At 46.3% G+C, this 24,274-nt stretch overlaps 1 protein-coding gene across 5 annotated transcripts in view; it reads right to left on the reverse strand.

Annotated features, from left to right (window-relative positions):
- LOC119186173 (uncharacterized) overlaps nucleotides 1–22,764 on the reverse strand; it is a 43,786-nt gene extending 21,022 nt beyond the window's left edge. For 3 of the 5 annotated variants that reach the window (XR_012884266.1, XR_012884265.1, XM_075866509.1), the window contains exons 1-3: nucleotides 22,606–22,764; nucleotides 20,580–20,624; nucleotides 17,084–17,168 (exon numbers count right to left, since the gene is read on the reverse strand). Coding sequence is in view for 2 of the 5 variants with exons in the window: in XM_075866509.1 (XP_075722624.1) it covers nucleotides 17,084–17,168; nucleotides 20,580–20,624; nucleotides 22,606–22,723 (248 nt within the window). In the remaining 3 variants the exon portion in view is untranslated. Of the gene's footprint in view, nucleotides 1–634; nucleotides 783–17,083; nucleotides 17,169–20,579; nucleotides 20,625–22,605 lie in introns of those variants that run through there. The other 2 variants (XM_075866508.1, XR_012884267.1) reach the window with 2 other exon arrangements.
- Nucleotides 22,765–24,274: the final 1,510 nt, after the last annotated feature.

Genomic DNA, 24,274 nt, shown 5'->3' on the forward strand with positions numbered 1-24,274 from the left:
TAAATATTATGGTAACCTTGGAACTAAAATTGTTCACCGAAAAACTTTTAAATTATGGTTTGTGTAATTTGATGAAGTGAAACTTGTAAACCTTATGCACGTAAAAAAAAGGAAGTACGTGATTATGGAAACAACATTAAAAAGTAGGCAACAATGGCAATGCGGTATTTGGGGGTGTACATGGCTTACGCTAGAGTAGAATAATTTTTTTCCCGGTGTTATTTTCAGATGGCAGTTCTTACTATAATGGGGCAGAGAAGTTTTGCTTCTTTCATAGTGTTCGCAGTGCGATTTTGCATTTATGCTGGCCACAGAAATTGTGACCTGCTAGGAATGTAAGTACGTAATCTATACTTTCGAAATATCTTGTATCCCAGTCGAGTTGTTCAACCATAAACTTGGCTTGTATATTAGCGCTGTACATGTAAACAGGAAGCTCAACACAGGCAAAAAGTAGGCGCTAATAAAAAAAATGGTAGGCGCAAGTGTGTCACGCTTTTTCTCATAAGTACCGCGCTAACTCAAGCCAAGTGCTTATTTTTGGATACGGTGCAACATCAATGGGTAAAACGGCATAAAATGTTCCTGCCAGGCAACAGTGAAGGAAGAAACATAAAAATTCAAGACATCTTACTTAGTGGATTTCGCAACGCATGGGTTCCTACGAAACAAAACAGACACATACAGAACAGCATGAAAGGCAGCGTGTGTAGGAGCCATCTCGCCATTACAAGTTCTAATGGCGAAAGTGATAACAATTATAGACATGTCTATTCTATAAATGATAACTGATTGTCACTTCATACAGAGAGAAAATATTCATCTAAGGCAACCAAACGATTGCTATACTCTGCTTCATTGAACAAAAACTACACAAACAAAAAGGCGTATGCGTCACACGCCTGGTTTTGGGTATTGATGGCTGAAGGGAGTGAATACAGAACGTCGTCACAGACAGATGGCTTATATTCTGTCATGGCTTCTTGACGCTGACGAAGGCCGCAGTAGCCAGATCCAAGAATAAACTTGTTGTGAACCTTATGCGAAATCTGCTGCCATCTATTGGGTGCAGTGCGCAATTCCCCCGTGATGAAGGCTATCCACGCTCCACATGTGCCCAAACGAAGCGTACGTAGCAACGTGAGGCGGCAGGTAGAGGCGGCAATGACAGCAGAATTCTGCGTACCGTGTTGAATAAATCGAGAGCATAGAGATGCTGAAAAAGGTTTGTGGGACAATAATTTTTTATTAGGTTTCCTCGCTGCCCAGGCGAAGTAGCAGGTCGTTCTGTTGCTTCAGATGCTGCTTTCGCCTAGCAACGCGCTTACGTTTACCTCTGCTGATAAGTGCGGAAACTGACAGCATCGCCACTCACCTGAGAACGCTTTTGTGTCCCACCGAAACGAGGCAGTTTTCACGCTGTGTACTTGAAGACAGGGATGAAACAGCTTCGTGTACGATATTCACAGCTGCATGGCAGCTACTCGCGCATGCCTGCGCTGCTGTTATCAAGATTACTACGTTGCATTACATTGCGATGAAAGTTACAATCTTGTCAGATGCCTCGTGAGCACCATTGATTCTCAGCCAACGAAGAGTACTGGAGTGTACTCTTTGTAGTTTTTTTTCCGACTGTGCAGTTTAACAACGGAGCGTTGCGTGGGGCGCGTCGCACGCTTATTGCTTCAGTATGCCTAGTTTTGAAGACATTTATCTGCTCTTAACGAAGAAATTCAGAAAGGTGGCTTGGACTCTCTTATCACCCTCGTTTAATTTTTTTGAAATGTTTATACATCAAGGAAAGCACTGATTAGGTTCTCCGAAAATATTGTTACGGGGAAGAAAGTATACACTAGCGAGCAAATGCGTACTGGCGAATATACTGGCGAGCTAATGCGTACAACGCTGTTGCAGTTCGAGCACGGTCACGTTCAGCACTTCGTTGTCGTCATCCTCAGGCATCTACTTAGCCCGTGACATTACCCGCCGGCGGCAGAAGCACCGTACCCGTGCGATCAATTCTCGAGGCGTGAGTTGTATGGATTAAGCCGTGAGACGTGCACTATATCGGTCGGGACTGAAGCTGGTACTGACGTGGTATGGAGTGGAGCTATCTCATAGGTCACGCTGGTGACCTTGCGTATGACGCGGTAGGGGCCAACGTAACGGGACATCAGTTTTTCGCAGGGACCAACACGACGTAATGGTAACCACAGCAAGACGAGTGACCCCGGAGAGTACTGTACGTCGCGGTGCCGGCGATCGTAAGCACTCTTTTGGTTAAGCTGCGAGGCACATAAACGATCTCGGGCGACTTGGCGGGCGATGTCAGCTCGCGCCAGGGCATCACGAGCATAAGCAGTCGATGAGGAGGCGTCAGATTGGAGCATGGTGTCCATGGGCAAAGGCGGGTCATCACCAAACAGTAGGTAAAAAGGTGAAAATCCAGCTGTATCATGACGTGAACTGTTGTATGCGAAGGTAACGAAAGGTAAGTGGATGTCCCAATCTTTGTGATCCTTGGAGACGTACATCGCTAACATATTCGTCAGGGTACGGTTGAGGCGTTCCGTGAGGCCGTTGGTTTGCGGATGGTACGCGGTAGTGAACTTGTGGTGGGTAGAGCAGGATCGCAGGAGCTCGTCGACTACTTTAGATAGAAAACAGGGGCCGCGGTCGGGGATCAACTGAAAAGGAGCACCATGACGCAGAATGATGTCATGAAGAAGGAAATCGGCTACATCAGTAGCGCAGCTGGTTGGGATGGCGCGTGTAACGGCATACTGCGTTGCGTAGTCGGTAGCAATAGCAATCCACTTATTACCAGCGGCCGACACGGGAAAAGGTCCTAGAAGATCGAGGCCGACTCGAAAAATTGGCTCATCTGGTACTTCAATGAGCTTGAGGGTACCAGCAGGTCTTGCGGCGCTGGTAGAGGTCGCATGCCATAACGTACTGTCGCTCAGAACGGTACAGGCCAGGCCAAAAGAATTGGCGGTGAATGTGGTCATACGTGCATGACACCCCTAGGTGTCCAGCGGAGGGGGCATCATGCAGCTGGGCGAAAACGTCTCAGCGAAGATGCAGTGGAACAACGAGTAAAAGCTCAGCACCGTCAGGGCGGGCGTTGTAGCGGTGCAAGATAATTTCGTTCCGAGCGCGACAACAGTCGGCTTGCATACGCGACGACGCGGTGCATGCCTTGTTTGCGCTGCGCCAGCACTGCGCCTATGCCGTGGCCACTGGCGTCAGTACGAAGCTCCGTGGCGGCAGATGGGTCGAAGTGTGCTAGGACTGGTGGATTGGTGAGAATGTCAACGGGCGACGAGAAGGCCTTTTTGCTTCCTGTTGGCCCCAGGTGAATGCGACATCCGTTTTGAGGAGGCAGGTTAGAGGACGGGCTACATCAGCAAACTTCTCGACAAAACGACGGAAATAGGAGCACAGTCCCAGAAAACTTCGGATGTCCTTGGCTGAGCGGGGTGTGGGGAAGTTGCGAACCGCTCGGACTTTCGCTGGGTCTTGTTGAACACCCGCAGCGTTAACAAGATGGCCGAGTACACAGATTTGGCGTTGACCAAAGCGGCATTTGGACGAGTTAAGTTGCAAGTTGGCACGCCGAAAAACATCAAGCACTGTGAACAGACGGGTAAGATGGTCGTCGAAAGTAGTCGAAAAAACAATAACGTCGTCAAGATAGCACAGGCAGACAGTCCACTTCATGCCTCGAAGGAGAGAGTCCATCATGCGCTCAAATGTCGCGGGGGCATTGCATAATCCAAAAGGCATCATCTTGAACTGATAAAATCTATCAGGAGTCACGAAGGCCGTCTTCTCTCTGTCTTTGTCGTCCACAGCGATCTGCCAGTAGCCTGAGCGAAAGTCTATTGAAGAGAAATATTTGGCACCGTGCAAGCAATCGTGTGCATCTTTATGCGCGGTAGGGGATAGACACCTTTCTTGGTAATATGATTGAGATGGCGGTAATCAACACAGAATCTCCAGCTATTGTCCTTGTTTTTAACAAGTGCAACAAGTGAGAATTAGGGACTAGATGAGGGTTCGATTATGCTCTTATCAAGCATTTCATGGACATCTCGTTGTATAATAGCACGCTCTGGGGCTGACACACGGTAGGGTCGTCGGCGAATGGGTCGAGTGTCACCGCTGTCGATGCGATGGGTCACTACGGATGTCTGGCCCAAATTACGGTAGCAAAGTCAAAGATGTCCTTATAAGAAGCAAGCACACGGCAGAAAGCAGAGACTTGTTCAGAGGTGAGCTTGTCAGATAGCATTGGCTTGAAAAGGTCGGAACAGCAACGTGACGAGAGCGACGTTGATGAAAAATCGGGTGGCGAAACGGTGGTTAGGGTGGAAACTGTGTGGTTGACCAGTGGTGTCAGATGCGCAAGTGACATGCCGCGAGGAATAACTTGCGCTGAGAAGCCGAAATTGAGGACGGGAAATGAAGTTCGGTTGTCCTTAACGGTAACCACCGTGTTGGGGAGTGCAACATTGCGTGTCATGGCCACGTCAGAAATTGGGGCAGCAACATAATAACCATCGGGCACTGGAGGATATGGCGAGAGTTGGACTGGACTGCGGCTTGCGGCGGAAGTCTGAGGAAATCGACAGAGCGTAGACGAGGTGGGCTGGTAGAGACGGTCTCTGAGAAGGATGGTAGTTCGAGCCGAAGAAGACCTTTGTAACAGTCAATGAGCGCAGCGTGTGAAGTCAGAAAGTCGAGTCCAAGGATTAGGTCATGAGGGCAGTTTTTCAGTAAAGCGAACAGAACTGAAGTTCGATGCTCAGAAATCGTTAATCGCGCAGTGCACATTCCAAGCACAGCAGGAGTACTCTCATCCGCTGTACGAACGGTAGGTGCAATCGCAGGCATCAGAACTTTTTGGAGGCGGCGGCGGAAGTCTGAGCTCATCACAGATATTTGTGCACCGGTATCAATAAGAGCAGTTACAGGTAAACCATCAACCAAAATTGTAAGAAGGTTGCACCGCTGGTCGGGAGTAATCAGAGGAATTGCAGTCCGAGTCGTGTATGCAGCGTCACCTCCGGGGGCTGCACCGGCTAGTTTTCCGAGCGACGGTCATAGGGAGACCGAGAAAGGCGGGGTTGGGGCGAGCGGGACTGACGATGCACGGGCGATGGCGAGTGGCTGGTCCGACGTTCTGGATTATGCTCTGCACCTTTCTCAGCACGGTAGAACGGGGCATAATGTGCACGTTCAGAGCGAGGCTGCCAATTATAGAAGCTCAGTCGAGGTGATGAGGTCCAACGGCTGCGGCAATGGCGAGCGATGTGTCCTATCCGATGGCACGTGAAACATATGGGCCGATCATCATGAGTGCGCCATTCAGCAGGGTTTTGTCGTGGCGCGAACGTGCGGTTCGGAGTGGTAGCCGCAACGACTGGAGCCGAGCTGTAAGTAGCAGGGGCATTTTGATGAGGTGGCGAAATGCCCATATTCGCGATCTCTTGGCGAGCACGGTTTGCACCATTGAAACAGCATCGAGGTTGTGTCCTGGCGCGCTGACGCTAGACATAGCGGGAGTCATAGCCTCGAGTTTCCAACGGACTCTTCTAGTGACGTTTTCTGGCGCTGGTGGTTACTGTAGTGTGGGCAAATCTTCGCAAGAGGACGAAGCCGCCGTGTTGGGAAGGCGGTCAAATCGGTGAACTATGCGCCTACTTTTTGCCTGTTCGAAGCGACGACATGCTTCGATGACTGACTCCACCGTCGAGCAGTCCTTGCACAGGAGAAAAATGAAAGCGTCATCCGCCATTCCTTTTAGGATGTGTTCGACTTTGTCCTCGTCGAGCATGTCCTTGTCGACCTTGCGGCACAAAGCCAACAAGTCCTGGATGTACGCAATGTACGGCTATGTGGATGTCTGCGCACGAGTTGCAAGGGTTTCTTTGCGGCCACTTTACGTCCGATGGGTTTCCCAAATAGATAGCGCAATTTCTGCTTACAGACGTCCCAGCTAGTCAACTCTTCTTGATGTGTCTCGTACCAGAGTTTTTCCGTGCCATTCAAGTAGAAGATGATGTTCGCCTACATAAGCGTCGGATCCCAATGGTTCCTGGTGCTGACGCGCTCATATAGAACCAGCCAGTCATCGACGTCTATGCCACTTGTGCCGTTGAATGGGCCTGCGTCACGAGGTTGCACCACAACGATCGGCTGCGGGGCTGACGGATCATGTTGACATTGAGTAGCCTGGTCAGTCATTGTGGTAGCTGCAATGCGCCGTCCGCTGCGAAGATCCAGCTCGTTGGGCTGTATAGCGAGTAGCCCCGCACCTTCCACCAATGATGTTACGGGGAATAAAATATACACTGGCGAGCAAATGCGTACTGGCGAATATACTGGCGAGCTAATGTGTACAACGCTGTTGCAGTTCGAGCACGGTCACGTTCAGCACTTCGTTGTCGTCATCCTCAGGCATCTACTTAGCCCGTGACAATATGATCCATTTTCGGATAGATTCTCTAACGAATGCTTGAAATGTGCCGTGCTTTTTGCATTGAGCAAACAAAAACAAAAGTGTTGGTCTTGCAAATGTGTTACATTTTACCGTAAGTCCGCTATTGTTAGTTACGTGCTGACGTGGTTTTGTAGGCATGCAGTCGTCAACGCAAAACTACCCTGCTGCAAAAGCTAGAAATTGAATAGGTGCTGGCAGGCAGGGAACGGGACATTGCCAACACGTTTAAGATTAACGCATCGTGTAAATAATGGTCACATGTCAGGATGTTCTTCAGAAAAGCGCCGGATAATGGAAATTTAGCTGTTTGTTGAAGCAACTAACACCATTTATGACCCCTTTAGAGTGCGCGAAATGCGTATATTTTCAGATAATAAAGGCGTAATAAATCTATAGCTCAAATAAGTCAGTGACTACCGCAGCGAAGTAACTTTTATTTAAAAATGAAGACCGGTCAACCTTTTACTTAAGATAGACGTAAAATTCCTGAGGTCAACGTCAGCTATTTTTGATGAAATTGTACGCTTCAAAATGGGTTGACAGGCCTCAGCGCTCCGCCAAGCCCTGTCGCGCGCTGAAGGCTCTTCCCAACTATCACATACTGCTCACATTTCATTCGTATATGTAACAATGCTTCATTCACTGCACTGAAAATAAACCAACAAAAGTTGTAACGTTGTGGAAACATTCGCTATCAATGACGGCAGTCTTGTGGCTCAGTTAAAAAACTTGCACCTTCCTTTCGTTCTGGGGCAGCTGTTCACTCGTAATTATGGTGAACGTGCTAACTAGGGAATGCTTGTAAGGAATGGAGGCCCTTTCACAATCTCCTAATGTTTTTGTTTATGTACCGATAGCTTCTGTCAATGCAGACTCAAGCCTTAAGTTACAGCCACAGCCGCAACGTGGTTTTAATGGAAGCGTCCAACTAGGTACCCACTCGGTAGCTTCGTTGAACCTTCGGCAGATGGCAGGAATTTCGCACAAGGTGTATTCGGTAGAACTTTCAAACGGTAAATGCACGCTGACCACACTGATATCAGTGAGCACAGCGTCGGCTATTGATAACCTCAACCGCGGTGCGGCGCGTCGCCAACTATGCATGCAGCATCGCAATTTAGATCGTTACCACTGGTGGTCGCGGTTGTTCGAGAATATAGTAAGCTCGTGCTTGCAAGCTCAAGCTTAAGCGATTACCATAAAATATGTACGTACTGATGGGATAGTTGTCGATGCACGCTTTTCGAAGAAGTAACACGCAACACCGCATAAAACACACACACACACATACACACACACATACACACAAACACACACACACACACGCACACGCACGCACGCACGCACGCACACACACACACACACACACACACACACAAACACACACACACACGCGCGCGTGTCAGTTTAGGCACAACGCTTAAACTTTTGTCTGTTTATGTGCGCGCGCTCTGTGTGCTTTTGTGCACTGCTTCTGAATCCTAGAATATTCTGAAATGCTCCCATACATTCTTCCACAGATCGCGCCAAGCAGCATCTCTCCGGCCAATTAGACGGTAATGTAAACCTATAAAAATGAGCTTGGGACAGTCTCTGTCTGAAAAGGCAATGTCTCGATGCGTTAACAGAAATTGGGGGTACACTGACGAAGCAAGAAAGTATAATGATTAATCAGTAGAAGGAAGAAGCAAGAAGCACAGTGCTCGGGTTAGCTACTATGCGTAAAACGGCTTGAGACGCACGACACGGAAGACTTCGGGCTGTGCACGGCACCTTAGAGCTCGTGATGCCGTTCGGGGAACCTCTTCCTCAAGTAAGCCAAGACACGTGGAATTGTTCCCTACGGCCAGAAGTACCACAGAAGCAATTTTTCAGGGAGTTCACATCGGCAGCTTCGTGTTCAGAGTCGCCCACGGTCGTCGGGTTTGTCTTCTACGTGGCGACACCGAACATGGTAGCGATGGCTGGCACACTTTTTCTGGCGTACGTGCGCAGATGAGTGAGTTCTCGGGCTGCTTCGGCGTGCTGTAGGTAGGTGTTGACGTTAATTACTACGTTGTCAGCAAGAAGACGACAAAGCTGTTGCTGCTTGGCTAAGTAGCTCTGTCTGCTTTTATCGTTTATTTTTGTTTATATTACGGCTCAGCACTGCTCAAGACGTCGGACGACTCGAAAAGGTACCTGCCGTATCAGCGACCGACGGGTGCTGCGCAGCCCGCCGCGTCGAAAGGTGCCAGAAGAAACGAGACAACCATCAAGGAGAGCGCCACCATGACCTCCCAAGGTGTGACACCAGGTCAAAAGCACCAGCTGGCTTGCGCAAGCATACCTGACTGCAAGCGACAACACAGCGTTGAATGAGAGGACGAATCAACTGTCGTCGGGGACCACAGCGGGGCGAACCTCAAAGATCAAGACATGGACGAGGGTGGTTTCCGCCTTGTGCGACATCGCAAAGACAGGACGGTGGGCATTCCTGTGTTAATTGCTCCAACATCTGAAGGAGCTAACTTGAGGCAAATGAATCCTATTCACCTATACTCGGAAATTGAAACGATTCTCGGTGGAGCCCCAGTTAAGAGCCGTTTCACAGCAAAGGGAGCCCTGCTCTTGGATATAGAGACAGAACACCAAGCTAATATGCTTCTAGAGACCAACACTATCTGGGGCCTTGCCATATCTGCCCGTGTACCACACAGCTACATGAAAAATACCTGCATTTAAAAGGGGTCCCAAGATGGTACTCGGATGAAGAGCTGTTAACCTACCTGAGACCTCAGGGAGTATACCACGCAAGAAGAATCATACGACGAGTCCAAACCTCATCCACCGAATGGGAATCAAGGCGCACTGACTCTTTAGTTCTCACATTCGCTCCCAATTCGGAATGTCCAGAGAAGATCAACCTTGGTTTCACCAGACACGAGGTGGTAGACTACGTGGAGACGCCACCACGCTGTTTTAAATGTCAGCGTTTTGGACATGTTGCTAAGCACTGTCGTGGGGAACAAAGGTGTAAGCGCTGTGGGGGGCCTCGTGACTTTAAGACGTGTACAAGTAAAGAAAAACTTGTGTGTGCAAACTGTGGCGGCGACCACCCAGCAAGCTACGGCCGATGTCCAGCACGAACAGCGGCGCAGCGAAGAAATAAGACGTTTGTCCTCGACCCGAAGACTGTGAACGAACCATCGCTCACAAAGAAGCCGTCCGGCGTGCCACAACATGGCGGTTCGGATAACGAGTATGAAGGAAATTTTCCGCGCCTAAATCCGACAAGAGCTGGCACTGAGTCAACGCAAGTGCTCAACGCTGGTGAGAAATGCATCACGAAAGAGTCCGCCAAGCGCACCTACGCTGATGCACTGAGCCCATCTCAAGTACCATCTGGAAGCCAACAGCAAGAAAACCTCGAGCACGTTATTCGCGCTCTGTTCACTGCACTACGTTCGCACGTCGCTAAGGTGCCTGCGAGTTCAACGAAGGATATGTTGGAAGCAGTCCTGGCTCTAGAGTCAGTGTTACTTTGCTCTGCTTCCACAAACACACAGTAGAATAATGGCAATGTCTCGCCCACCTGGTCCATTTCGTCCTTCAAAAGTGCCCTTAATAATGCAATGGAACTGCGCCGGTCTTCTAAAACGCCTGTGCGAACTCAACGTTTTCCTGCGCGACATTACAATACCGATTCTAGCCCTCTCCGAAGCCGGTCTACCGAATGCAAGGACGCTCCCAGTGTGCACCCGACACAGCAACCCGAGCATAACGTCGTTTGCAAATGGAAGCGCAAGGATATACATAAGGCGGGAAATACCTCACGTCACCTTACCAGTGCAATACCTCTGTTCCAACTCACTGGAAGTCGCTGCTGTGCAAGTGTGCCTGAGAAACCGAAAACTGAGTGTGGTATCGGTGTACCTAAGCTAACAAAAAAAGGTCTTTATGGGGACTTTCCTAAAGGACCTCTGCACTCGATGTCCCGCTCCTCGAATAATCTGTGGTGATTTTAACGCGCACCATCCACTCTGGGGAAATAAGAGTGTAGATTTTCGAGGCAAGGAACTTCTAGCAGCTGCAGATGCTGCCGACTTATGTATGGCGAACGATGGTAAACCTACATTTTTCAGGCCACCAGATTCATGGAGTGCAATAGACCTTGTACTTTACTCCATGGACCTTCTGGTATCATCGACCACGGCTGCAGACAAGATGGGCAGCGACCATTTCCCCATCTTCACCAATATCCTGGGTTTTCAAACTGCTGGTCGACAATTTCGCAATGTAACACGCTGGGACACCTACAGAGAAGTGTTGGACAAATCCACTGGTGAGCTGTTCGCAGATATGTTGCAAAGCAAGCGATCAGCAACCTCATTCCTGAAACTGCCCGACCATTTTCCTGCTCCTGACTTGAAATTGAAGAACCTCTGCGCAGCACGTAGACGAGTGGAGCGGAAAATAATGAGAACAAAAAAAATCCACCTGCGAAAACCGAATATACCAGGATAAACGCTGCGATTTGTCGCCATACAAAAAAATTAAGACGAAATCAATGGGCAGCTTTCTGTGAGACTTTATCAACGTTTACGCCCTTGACAAAGATATGGGCAGTAATAAATAGTCTTTCTGGGAAGATCCGAACACACAGGCCATTCAAAGCACTCGCTTTGAAACAAGGGATAGATTTGGAAACACTTGCAGAGGATTTCGCAGACATGTACATATCTGGTAGATCAGCAGGAACGGCGATTCCTCTGTCACCCCAGTTTTTTCACACGATGTATACGCCATTCACCTTTCGAGAGCTGGATATGGCACTTAGCAAATTAAGAAGACGCTGTGCCGTGGGTCAATCAAATGTCAATCAGCAATCAAATGCTGACAAGTCTACCATATGAGCGACAAAGGGCCCTTTTGGACATACTTAATCATGTCTAGAGCACGGGAGAGATCCCATTTGTTTGGAAGAAAGCATGGGTGGTGCCAGTCCTAAAGTCCGGAAAGGATCCTGCGAGCCTCGCGTCATATCGACCGGTATCTCTTACATCATGCGTATCTAAGTTGATGGAAAGATTATTATGTACGAGATTAACTTGGTACCTTGAACAAGGAAGACGATGGCCACCGTGTATGACCGGATTTCGCCCACAACTGAGTGCCCAGGACAATGTTTTGCACCTATTAAGCCACATCGAACACCACCGCGTCAGCGGACTCTCGACACTTGCCGTCTTCATGGACGGTGCCAAGGCATATGATTGTGTGCTTCAGGCAGGCATCGTGAACGGGCTCCAAGCCATGGGTGTGTCGGGAAATGCTCTTCGGTTCATACATGAATTTCTCAGAGACCGCTGTGTCCGTGTTAAGCTTGGAAATGTAACGAGCGAAGAGAGACGCGGTTCCCTCGGCGTCCCACAAGGAAGTGTTCTATCTCCCTTGCTTTTTAACGCTGCCATGGCCAGGCTTCCCGACACTCTGCACCCAGCTCTGAAAGCAGTTAAAATATCCATCTACGCCGATGACATCTGCATTTGGATCTCAGGGTGCCAGCACAAACGTTTGGCCCGGATAGCACAGAGCGCTATTTCAATCATTGAGCGTCACTTGTTGACACTTGGCCTATCTTTATCAGCGGAAAAGTCGGCCTTCATGCTCTTCCCGGAAGCACAACGGAAGTCAACACGTATGTCGCTGAATATTCGAGGCCACTCAATTGTTTGTGCAAGAAGTGTCCGTTTCCTGGGCATTACCATCGACAACAAGCTATTATGGCGACGTGCGGTTGATGGTACAGTCACTGCATCAGTGCAAAGGATCAACGCTCTTCGTCGCATGGCAGGGGTTCGTTGGGGCAACAATACTATGTCCATGCTTAAATTGAATGATGCGCTTATAACAAGCGGCATTCTTTATCAGCTTCCCCTGATATCACCATCACCAAGTCAGTTTGAACGCCTAGAGGCAGTGCACAGAAAGGGTCTTCGCTTGGCGATGGGAGTCCCTCAGGCGGCTTCAAACACGAAGGTCACCAATGAAGCCGAGTCTCTTCCGCTCCGCCTTTTCGTCTCAGGCCTTATTGACGCAGCTGTCAAGACTGGGCGAGTCCTTCGCAGGCACGGCGCTTCTCCTGCGGCTTAGAGCAAGAACTGGCTCACATTTCAACACGGCACTAACCATATTTCAATATTTAGGCTTGAAACTGCCTAAACGGCGCCCCATGGACCCGCCATGGTTTTTTGTGGATGTTGCGTGCAACTTCGGCGTACCCAACCTACCAGCGAAGCGCACCATTCCAGCCGTGGAAGCAAAATTTCTTGCGCTGGACCACTTGAGTACCATGTACCGAGGCCACCTACAAGTGTACACCGACGGATCAGTGTGAACACAGACGGATAGCTGCGCAGCGGCTTTCTGCATACTCAGCCTGGGTGTGTCATGGTCGGGCTGCCTGGACGGCGTGGTTTCAACCACAACGGTAGAAAGCGCTGCAATTACGGCGGCTTTGCGAAAACTGCGATCCTTTTCTGCACGAGATGTTGTAGCGCTGACGGACTCCAAATCGGCGCTACAAAGACTGCATCGTGGCCGACCTCAAGAAAAGTTCACCAGGCAATCTCTGGCACTACTCAAACACCTTAATGGCAAGAGTTTTAATATAAAGTTCCAGTGGATCTCAACCCACGTTGGCATTAAGGGCAATGAAAAGGCTGATGACCTTGCATGCGAAGCACGTACATCGTTTCCAAAAGTAAGAACTCCCAAGACTTACCAGAACAACAAAGATGTGATACGCAATCATTTTAAGGCGATCTACAAGTTTCCACACCAAGCATGTGTAATTCATGGACTTTCTAGTGAAGAAGCGACGCTGTTGTACCGCATTAGAACCGGCTCCGCATACACCCCGGCCTGGTCATTCAAGACTGGGAGATACGCTTCCCCGTTCTGTGCCTTCTGTGGTGACATCGAGGATATTGAACATTTCATTTGGCCTTGCCCACAGTTTGATGCGCAAAGAGCAGCGATGATCCGCACCTTGCGAAAAGGCTGTCATAGGCACCGGACAGTTGATGACATCATCTTTCCTGATGGACCCGCGGACTAGCAGGAACGTGCAACGAATTTTGTTGGTCTTCCTGCGAGACACTGGGCTGTCTGACACGTGGTGACATTTTCGAAATTCAGGAGATGCTCAGGCGGAACGATTGCTGGCCATGCAGGCCAGGCTAGCCCCGCCTGCTGCAACACCACCACCACCACCACCACCACCACCATCAGTCTTGTCAGGTAACATGGTATTTAGCGTCGTTGCCCGTCTCTTTTCGCACACTAACTTGTATGGCAACATCTGCGCCATTTCCTGTACGGGACTTTCGTATGCCTAGGCCACGCACCTAATGCTGTGATCACCATCCTATGCTCAACTTCGACGTGCATGGCCAACATGCAGGTGATGGTTTTATTTAGCCGCTTTGTGAGGCCATTGCTCTAGGGGCGTTAAGTGGTGATCCAGCGATCACTTGTTTTGCTGTATCTCTAGAAGTAGCCTGAGTAAAGTTGGCAGTAAAGGCCGTACTACTGTTGTTGATGAAGAGCTGTCGGACAGTATGATGAAGAACGATGTTTTTAGGAAACACTCGGATGCCCAGCTGACCCCATCCTTGGGCAGTTATTTCGCTTTGCGTAGCAGGGGAGGTAGTCAGTGGCTACGACGATCTATTTATTTTCAACAATTGATGTCGGGAACAACCCCAATAAGTACATACCTGTTTGCGGATATTGTCATAAGGTGGCTCGATGTGCTGCACAAGTCCTACTAATCGTGCCTGTGGTGTCTACGGTCGCTGCTGGTGCTGGTATTATGTAACGTAACCAGCGACATCGATAATATCACTTTTGTTGTATCCTCGAGAGCGTGCACGAAATTCTATAGGTAACCCGCCGTCGAGCCGTCGTCAAGGCCTGCAACACCTTTAGTCACAGCGCCAACTGTACACCGACGACACAGTTCGAGTGAGCTGGGCAGAAGGTATTCTTTATGATCATAATGTTTTTCAACAAAAATGAGACTGATTCTCGCCTGACTTCGTTCGGGACAACGGCAGTCCCACCCTTGAGGTACTACGCGAGGCCGTTTACTTCAGAATGGGCTCGCGGTCGTCCAGCGAAGTGAACGCTATACTTATGGTTCCCAAGAAGCAGTCGTGCTTGGGGTCGCATTGCGGCGGTAAGTCAACGTGAACACGAGAGTACCAGACTATTCTCTTCGAGCTTCCGAGCAATGATAATAAAATTGGCAGATCCCACTTACAATTGGAATCGATGATATGTGAAGGACGAATGAGAAATGTTGATAAGTCACTTTAAAATCAGCACAACGTTACGAGGTGCAGGTGAATGATGCCGTACATGACTTCCGTGTCATGATTATCATGTTTGGATGTGTCTTTTACCTTTGTCAGCTATTCACGTCACGTGATACCAAATTTAGTTTATGTGGAGCTAGCGAAACGACCGCGAGCATGCTATCAACATGATATGTTGTCATGTTCTTACATGATACGCGTGTTACAATTATCATGTTTGCACCAGTCATATATTTCGTCATTCATCGGAAGCGCGTAACACCTTATTAGGTATATGTGGAGCTAGCAAAACGGCTGTGAGCACATCATGAAGGGCCCAATTTACTTTGACTTAGCGTTGACACGCGTGCGCACTGGTCACAGTGACGCTACGTTAGCAAAACGCGAACACTCCATAGTCTGACGCCAGCTGAAACCAGCATCCTTCGGCACGGCCCAACGGCAACCGGTGCGAAATGCGGCATGCTGCATTTCTTGCCGATGCGTTGCCCAGACAACACTGCGTCTCTCTCTTTTCGTGACGGAGGGACGCCGAACACACTGAAACACGCATGCGTCAAAGCAACGCAGTGCGGTGCACGTCTGCGAGTATGTTGCAGGACCGGCACCTAGTGTAGCAACGCCGGCATGACGCGACGAAATGAACACCGGTGAGCACGCGCACTACGTCAAGTCGAAATGTATTGGCGCCTTGACTGTGGCATGTAGTCACACGACACCATCTCATTATTATCATGTTTGCACCGATCACATACCTTCGTCATCCATTGGCGTCACGGAATACCAAATTCGGCATATGTGAAGCTAGCAAACCGGCCGTGAGCGCATCACCAGTGGTGCATGTGGTCATTTTGTTACATGACACACATGTCGTGATTATTATGTTTGGATTTGTCTTTTTCCTATGTTGTCCGTACGCTTCGTGTGATACCGAGTTTAGTACATGTGAAGCTAGTGAAACAGCCACGAGCCCATCATGAGCGTATCCTGTATCCATGTTGTTACACGACACGCATCTCATGCTTATATTGTTTGCACCAGTATCATACCTTCGTCATTTGTTCACGTTCCGTGATACCAAATTTGGTATAACTGAAGCTAACGAAATTACCGCCAGCACATCATGAGTGTGGTATGAAGTCATGTGGCTACATGAGACGAATCTCATGATTATCCTTTTAGGGTCTGCCACAGGTGTTTGCCATGCAATGATGCCATACCATACGAGTTTTGCAATATGCCATGTGAACGAAACCACCGCAAGGGCTGCAGGACCATGAAATGTAAATCATGATAGTGAGGATACACATGTCATGATTTTCTGTTACGACTAGTGATATATGTTCTTCATACAGTTATGTTATGCCATAACAAGTTTTGTATTGATACCATTATCGAAACGGCCAGAAGAGCTAAATGTCGTAGGCCACTAGATAGATAGATAGATAGATAGATAGATAGATAGATAGATAGATAGATAGATAGATAGATAGATAGATAGATAGATAGATAGATAGATAGATACGCTCAAAGCCGCCGAAGTTCATCAAGAAATGCTTCGCATTTACTATTGAATTGTGAAAGTCTTAAAGGGCTCGTGAAACGCTCGCTCTAAAGCGAGAATGCGAAGCCACCGGCGTCCACATGCACTAACTAGGTGACGTCATCGTAAGTAATGCTTTGCCCATCGAGGAGCGCGGAACTCTTCGGTACTTGCGAGTGCGTGCAACCGGGACACCTATCAGCGTCTTTGCCATACGCAATCGGCACTACCGTGAACTCTGACGCCATATTAAGCAGCGTTCTTGTGGAACGCGGATCGCGTATGACACACGCCGATGAGCGCCTGTTCCACGCGCTCGATTTGCCATATATAGTTCCGCGTTGCTCGATAGGCAAAGCGTCTATGCAAGTCCGCTCGGGCTGATGATATAGTTAGCGCATGTGGCTGCGGATGGTGTCGCATTGTCGTTGTAAAGCGACCATTTCACGACTCCTTTAAGGAATAAGTAACGCGCTGTCTGCTTATTGCTTTAGAAAATCCAGCAAACTTTGGAACAGCAATAAATCTTTTGCGTAATTCAGTTTTAATACACAATCGCCAATGAAACACATGTAGGTACCTGTTTACCGCGCAGCGTCAGGCACTACGCAAGTCAATTCACATATCTGTTTTGTGATAAATGAATTGCAGTTGTATATCTGCCCATACCTACGACATCTATTCGTAATTTTGTCATAGTAATACAGTGTTCTAAACGCAGCTCCAAGCCTTGGAAGCTGGTCGCAGTAGCAGGCTGCAAATGAAACAAAAGATGATATCACTCTTTCAAGTACAAAGCTTGCCGTATGAAAAAATTTGCCTTATAACAATAAGAATGGTGAAAAAGTTGTCTGGTAGTAGATCTGCCTCCTAGATTACTACGACCACTTAGGTAAGGTAATATGTGTGCTTTGTTGCTGCGGCCACGCCTTCCACTTCATGGTACTTCTGATTGTTATTGGTCCGTAGAGAAAATTAGGAACGTTTTACAGATTATTAGTACCTTAAGATATTCGTACTTGAACAAACGTGAGAAGAAATTGCTCGCACATGCACCACACTTGTGTAACCCTTCTTATAAAAACATTGTGTCTTCTTTACAAGTGGAGGGCCGTTTGCTCTGAACAGTGGCTACTTGTATTTGATTTCAACTTGCAGTATTCACAGCGGAACCATTTTACCCACAATAATAACTCCACAGACTTTTCTTGCTCAAGCAGGCTTTTTGAAAACGTACATTCCTACAAAGACTAAGTCTTCTAGTGAAATAATGACAGTGTCTCAAGTTAAATAATAATACATTCAAACAATGCGAGCTTGAGAGATTTCTCTAAGAATTCATAGAATAATACTATAATACCTCAAAAAAAACTTAGCACAGCCATTTGAGTGCTTTGATTTTCCAATAAGTTGTGGCAAATTCTGTTGCTTCAAGGGCGCGCGACTCTGTATTCGAGAGTAGGTGGCATCGCGCTGCTGCTTGGGCAGCTCGTTTAAGCGCAGCTGAAGACGACGCACATCTATCCATTGCGTAGCTCGTGATTCAGAAAAAACTGGAGAAGAAACACTATATTGTGTAGAGCCAACTATTCAACAAGCAGTAGAGTAGGCAGGTTGTTTGCATTAAGAAAAGAGTGCCGAGAGTAGCGCAGCTAGTGTGGATAATTTTGTGCAGCCTACAACGCACCCATCACCAAAGATGGAGGGTAGCCCACGGAATTCAGCGTGAGTGCAAGTTCCGCAGCACCACCAGCGGCCGAAAACAAAGGACCTGTCGTCTTGACACAGTGATTCAATCATTATTCATACTCTCTCTCTCTCTCTCTCTCTCTATATATATATATATATATATATTTATATATATATATATATATATATATATATATATATATATATATATATATATATATATATATGTCGTCTTGACACAGTGATTCAATCATTATTCATACTCTCTCTCTCTCTCTCTCTCTATATATATATATATATATATATATATATATATATATATATATATATATATATATATATATATATATATATATATATATATATATATATGTCGTCTTGACACAGTGATTCAATCATTATTCATACTCTCTCTCTCTCTCTCTCTCTATATATATATATATATATATATATATATATATATATATATATATATATATATATATATATATATATATATTTATAAGAAAAGAAGCTGGAACACGTACGAGAACGCAAGCAGTTCCTTTATAAATTTACTATTCCGCCTTGGCACGGCCGAAACGTAAACCTATGAAGAAACTGCTTGCATTCTTGTACGTCAACCAGCGTTTTTTCGTATACGTACCAGATCCACTGAACTTTCCCACTGAATATATATATATATATATATATACAATAGGGGAAAGAAGTGGATACCTAAGGGCTCGTTTTTTCCATGTTTTAACACAATAATGAGATCTAACAGACAGTAATATATATATATATGTATATATATATATATGTGTGTGTGCGTGTGTGTGTGTTTGCATGTACATTTGTATATCGCACAATGTACATTGTAACACATGCATGAAGTGCTGTGCCCTCTCGTTTCACCGCCCATGGGTGGTTGAGGCTTTGTCAAGCTGTCATTATTTATTCCCGGAAATGTTTGTTTTTTAGTGAAAATAAAGGATTTTTATTGATTTTTTTATTCGTGCTGTCTTGGTTACCGCTGTCTTTAGTGCTCTGTTGCGCTCCAAGTCGGGTATGCAGGCGTAGATGCTCTCAATGCCAAACTGGCGTCTATGAGTTGCAATCAAAAAGCACAGACGCACGTTTCATGTTGCGCTGACGCCAACTGAATTCTGAGTTCTGGATATGTCAAGTTGTATAACAGCAACTTTTGTTAGCCAATACTGCAGGAGCTGCCCGCATTCGAGTGTAATGGAGACAACTCTGTGCACTGCAGGCATCACAAACTATGTAAAACAGACAAAAGAAACGGGGTTTAGATACCCGTGGCTCGCAATATCGACAGAGTACAGCTTCGCTCTTTTTAGTCGTCATGTTCCCTGTCGATTAAGACGATGTCTATGTCACTGAATAGAAGATCAGGTACTCAAGGTCGCGTTTTAGCACAATTTTCTCTGGCATCAATACACCACCTTCAACATGAGTGCCCACTGTGAAGTCGCGTGTTGTAGATGATCTCTATAACAGACTTCGTGACAGCTGCTAGAATGGGGAGACACTCTCAAAATGATAAAATATCTGGCTTCTGCTCAGTTTTGGGAACATGAAGCCGTATTTCGAGGCTCACATTAGGCCTGATTCAACCGTGACAATGTGCTCACGTGATCATAGCATCAATACCGCGTACTGATAGTGCCATAAAATAAGCTTCTTGGTAAGAGCTGACTGTATTGAAATAGTAGAACTCTCAAAACGTTGCTTCTTCGTGAACTGACGGCCGGCTCTATAAAGTAACATCAATAAAATTCCATAGGTCACGCGGAATTCGCAGCCCGAAACGGCCCACTTCCACGTTAGAAACAAATGGCCACCTTACCGGCCTCTTCGCTGATTTCTTGGATTGCTCGCAGCTGACACTGTAATGTAAGACTGCTTGGAGCTACCTGCCCCATTCTCCGTTGTTGCCCTTGTCGCTGCTTATTGTGCAGCAATGTCAGAGCGTATGACAGTGATCAATGGAGCTGCATTTATTACGAGTGAGATAGATTCCGGTAAAGACGGGATCAGATAGAATATAAGGCCCCTGCAGTTGTTGATAGGAGCAATGTTGTTATATGGGAAGCACTTGCTCGCTTTATGAAGAATTGGAGTCTTTTAACCGCTTGCTTTGCCTTGTTACTGTCGATGTGGAATGTCTGATGATACTATGGCTGCAAAACTCAATAATTAGCGCCTTCTCAACGTCAAACATTGTAAATATAAAGCTGATGATTCTGAGAGCGCTCTGTGCACATTGTTGACCAGCACTGAGCAGGAATATATTAATATTTGACTTCTCGTTTTGGGAGAGTACCTTCAGTACTGCTGATGATGTTTGCGAAGAAACTTTGTGAGTACTAATGCCAAACCTATTTCAAATATGTTTGTAAGACTATCAGTGGTAATTTATCAAAACCATAGCAGATGTAAGACTGTTCAAAGAAAATAAAATTGCTCGTACCTGTAGGATACTGGCACTGAGGAATGACAAGCCGCGGGTCACAAACTATAAAAGAATGAGTACAAGAAAAAATATTAGAACACCGTGATAATCATTCACTTTTCAGAGCAGTCCTGTGCAATTAAAATAAAGCAGACTTGTTCAATAGTTACATTCCCTGCATAAAGGGCTTATGCAAAAAATGATGACTGCCCTTCACTATGCACGCTAGAAAAGCGGTTTTTTGTGTCCGTATATCCTGATTTTTACCCTAAATTCAAATCTCAATTTTAGCTTTCGAGTTCAGCTTGATACCGTTATTGATGTTACCGGTCAATCTTTACTGTTCGGACCTCTATCAGCTTCAAACTACTGTCAGATACAACAACCTTATCAGCCGTACTGCTGGAACAGATAGGCAAAATGAGTATAACTCAGTCAGATCAACTCAAGAAACACACCTTACACATTCGCCTAACTGAGACTCACACTCGTAAAAATGTTTCTGAGCCTGATTCACTCGGACTCAGTCACCATAATATTGCTTGCACTCACTCAGACTCAAGCTCGCGGATTGATCTGTCTATGAGTGAGTCCAAATATTTTGACTCATGAGGGAGTTCACCTACTTTTGATTACCGGTGATTTCACTTTCGGTGAATATTGCAGAGGGCATGAACGGAACTATTTTTCTGGCCGTGAAGGTGTTGGACTGTCAAAGGTGGAGTCTGAATAGACTCCTTAAATTGTACCTGACCATGGTTCTTTAGCTTTGCTAACTTCCGGAAAACATTCACTTTAAAACATAAAGCATGACACCCTGTGAACCATACGACTACGCAGTGACGTGGATCTAGCCGTTGGCGAATGCCACACCACCGAGAGCCGTCCGGGAAACGTTAGAGTGTAAAGAGGAAAAAAAATGTGATGTGCAGATGGATCCTGTGTTGCCTATAGTACATCTTTTAAGGTATTCAGCTACAGAAGAGAAGTTTGCCATTTGCGGCTAGACCGGGAAAAGAGGAGGCATCCCCCTCTTCGCAGGTCCATTAGCAGTCTGGCTATCTGCTCCCGTGCCGCTCTTCTATGCCATACCGAAATGAAATTGATCCAGGCTTGTGTTTATTCAATAGTGGATACCTGGCTCATCCTGCTAGAGTATTAAAGTAGAGACATTATCTTGTGAAACGACATGAAAACACAGCATTGCACGGCTATGTTCAACTTTTCATTCATACGTGCCATCACAAACAATATTATATTTTTTTTGTTTTTTTTTCGTAGGTACTGGTAGCGCATATATTCGCAACCGATATATTTGTATTTTTGTAAAAAGTTATTGTGCCTACATTTAAGACGATAAACGCCTAAACGTTTTCTGCCCGCCTGTTTTAGACGCTTTACGTTCTATAGCCTGCCTTTGTTCTGCACCTAAGTCATGATTTCAGTATGCGTAGATTCTATTTATGGCATGTTCTCTTGACAAAAACTTAGCGAAATACTACATTACAGGTACAGCAAAAATCATAGGCTTACTTTTTGTTCTAGAAATTTAGCGAGCTTCTTCACACAAATATGAAATCCTTCCACTAATTCACCCATTGGCGCCAGATAAATTTAATAATTTGAACGAAATAATAGCACATTCAAATACTCCACAATAACAAACAAAACAAATATAGATACTTGGTAGAGGTTTCGTTCGATAACGCCAGACGAGTGAAGTCGATAGAATTGATTAGGTCAATATAGCGCAATTAAGAAATAGGTCATGCTTGACCATGAACAAAAATGAAAGTTTTGCTGCAGTTACCATGACGTTTTCTAAGAAGTCCCACATCACGCCTTTACTGCTTGTTCTATACACTATAAATTTTGCAGAAGTGCGTCTGCACTTATTACATTTTGAAGTACAGGTAACCAAACAGTATTTTAATAAAACACATTCCGCCGCAATCAAGCAAGCATAAACATACACAGTGCGTCAAATTTGCTGTCGCCAAAAGTTATTCTGAAAATTGGAAAAGTAAAGTGAATACACGCTTACTTAGAGGATTTCTTAGTCCATATGTTGTACTGAGGCAAAATATGAAAATAGACATCAGCATGACAGGCATCTTATACATAGCAGCCATCAGTATTTTCAATGCCGCCCGAGAAATCATACCTAAGACTAGACACTTATGTTGTATAATTGATCTGCATTTATTAGATGACTCAACGCCAAGAGAGATATAAAATCTGCGAGCTATTTTTTATGCATTCGGGTCTTGTGTGTCTTGTCTCTCGTATTTAAAGCTTGACAAAAAGCATATTCTTGCGGCACACAATCGCGCTTTGAACAAGTGATTGATGAAAAAATACTTTGCACTTATGTCATCGCCTATGATCTTATGCAGATGTCTCTTACCGCTTTTTCGACGGCATGCCCTTTGTAAGAGCATACGTATCAACTTACAAAATATTTTCTATTCCCAATTTTCACCGCCGCGGTGGTCTAGTGGCTAAGGTACTCGGCTGCTGACCCGCAGGGCGCGGGTTCGAATCCCGGCCTCGGCGGCTGCATTTCTGATGGAGGCGGAAATGTTGTAGGCCCGTGTGCTCAGATTTGGGTGCGCGTTCAAACCCCAGCTTGTCGGAATTTCCGCAGTCCTCAACTACGGCGTTTCTCATAATCATATGTTGCTTTCGTGACGCCAAACCCCATATAATAATCAATTATCAGAATTGCTTATTATAGAGCGTTGAATGGTTTTTCGCTCTTTTCTTTTGGGGACGTAAACGACTCGGCAGTAGAAGCAGAGAGTACCCGGGAAGTAAAAACAGCGCCAAAATTTAGACAAGGACCGAGGAAGAGACGACACCGCGCTGAACTAACAACTAAACTTTATTGAAAGATACGCGCACATATATCACGAATTCAACCACGTCACGTGGAAAACCAAAGGCGTCCGCGCATCAAAGTAAACAAGGTAAAAAACAAGCCTGATCATATTGATCATCAAGAGGTGTGTAACAACCACGAAAAAAAAACGCACCTTCCCACTTGCCAATAGCATACGCAACAGTCTCTAACAAACTAACGAGCACTTTAACATGGCAGCGCTGAACCCAGGTGCCGAGATTCTTTTTCACCAAGGGCCACAGACGGCTTGCTTACACACCTTTCCCCCTCTTTTTCAAGGAAAAAAGTCTCTATCACTTCCCTGGTGCACTTGTCCCGATGTGTAAACAAACAAGTGGCTTTGTCTGCCAAAGGATGGCAGCCACACTCCTTACAATGAGCAGGCAGGTGCAATCCGCCAGTGGCCATTAAAGTGGTTAAGTGTTCTTTCAGTCTCACGTTATTTCATCGCCCGGTTTGTCCTATGTAAACCCCTTCCCCCACATGACAATGGCAACATATACACAACACACAATTTACACTGGACAAATCCATTTTTCTTTTCTCTGGACAGTACGAGCAGGTTTTTCATAAACCTGAACTTTTTTTATGCACGCGGGAGAAAATGGAGGACAACTTCTTGGGAGCGTACCACATACCTACTGTCCACATCTTTCAAGCAATGTGAAAACTTGTGCACGTAGGGTACCACAACCGATTTCTTTTCATTTCGCACGCACTCTGTTTTCCTGTGCGTATCACTTACGCCTTTGACCCACTTTATTAGCTTTTGACAACTACTCAAGATTTCCGTATCAGAGTAGCCTGCCAA

The sequence above is a fragment of the Rhipicephalus microplus genome, chromosome 6, assembly GCF_043290135.1.
Source record: "Rhipicephalus microplus isolate Deutch F79 chromosome 6, USDA_Rmic, whole genome shotgun sequence".
NCBI lineage: Eukaryota > Metazoa > Arthropoda > Arachnida > Ixodida > Ixodidae > Rhipicephalus > Rhipicephalus microplus.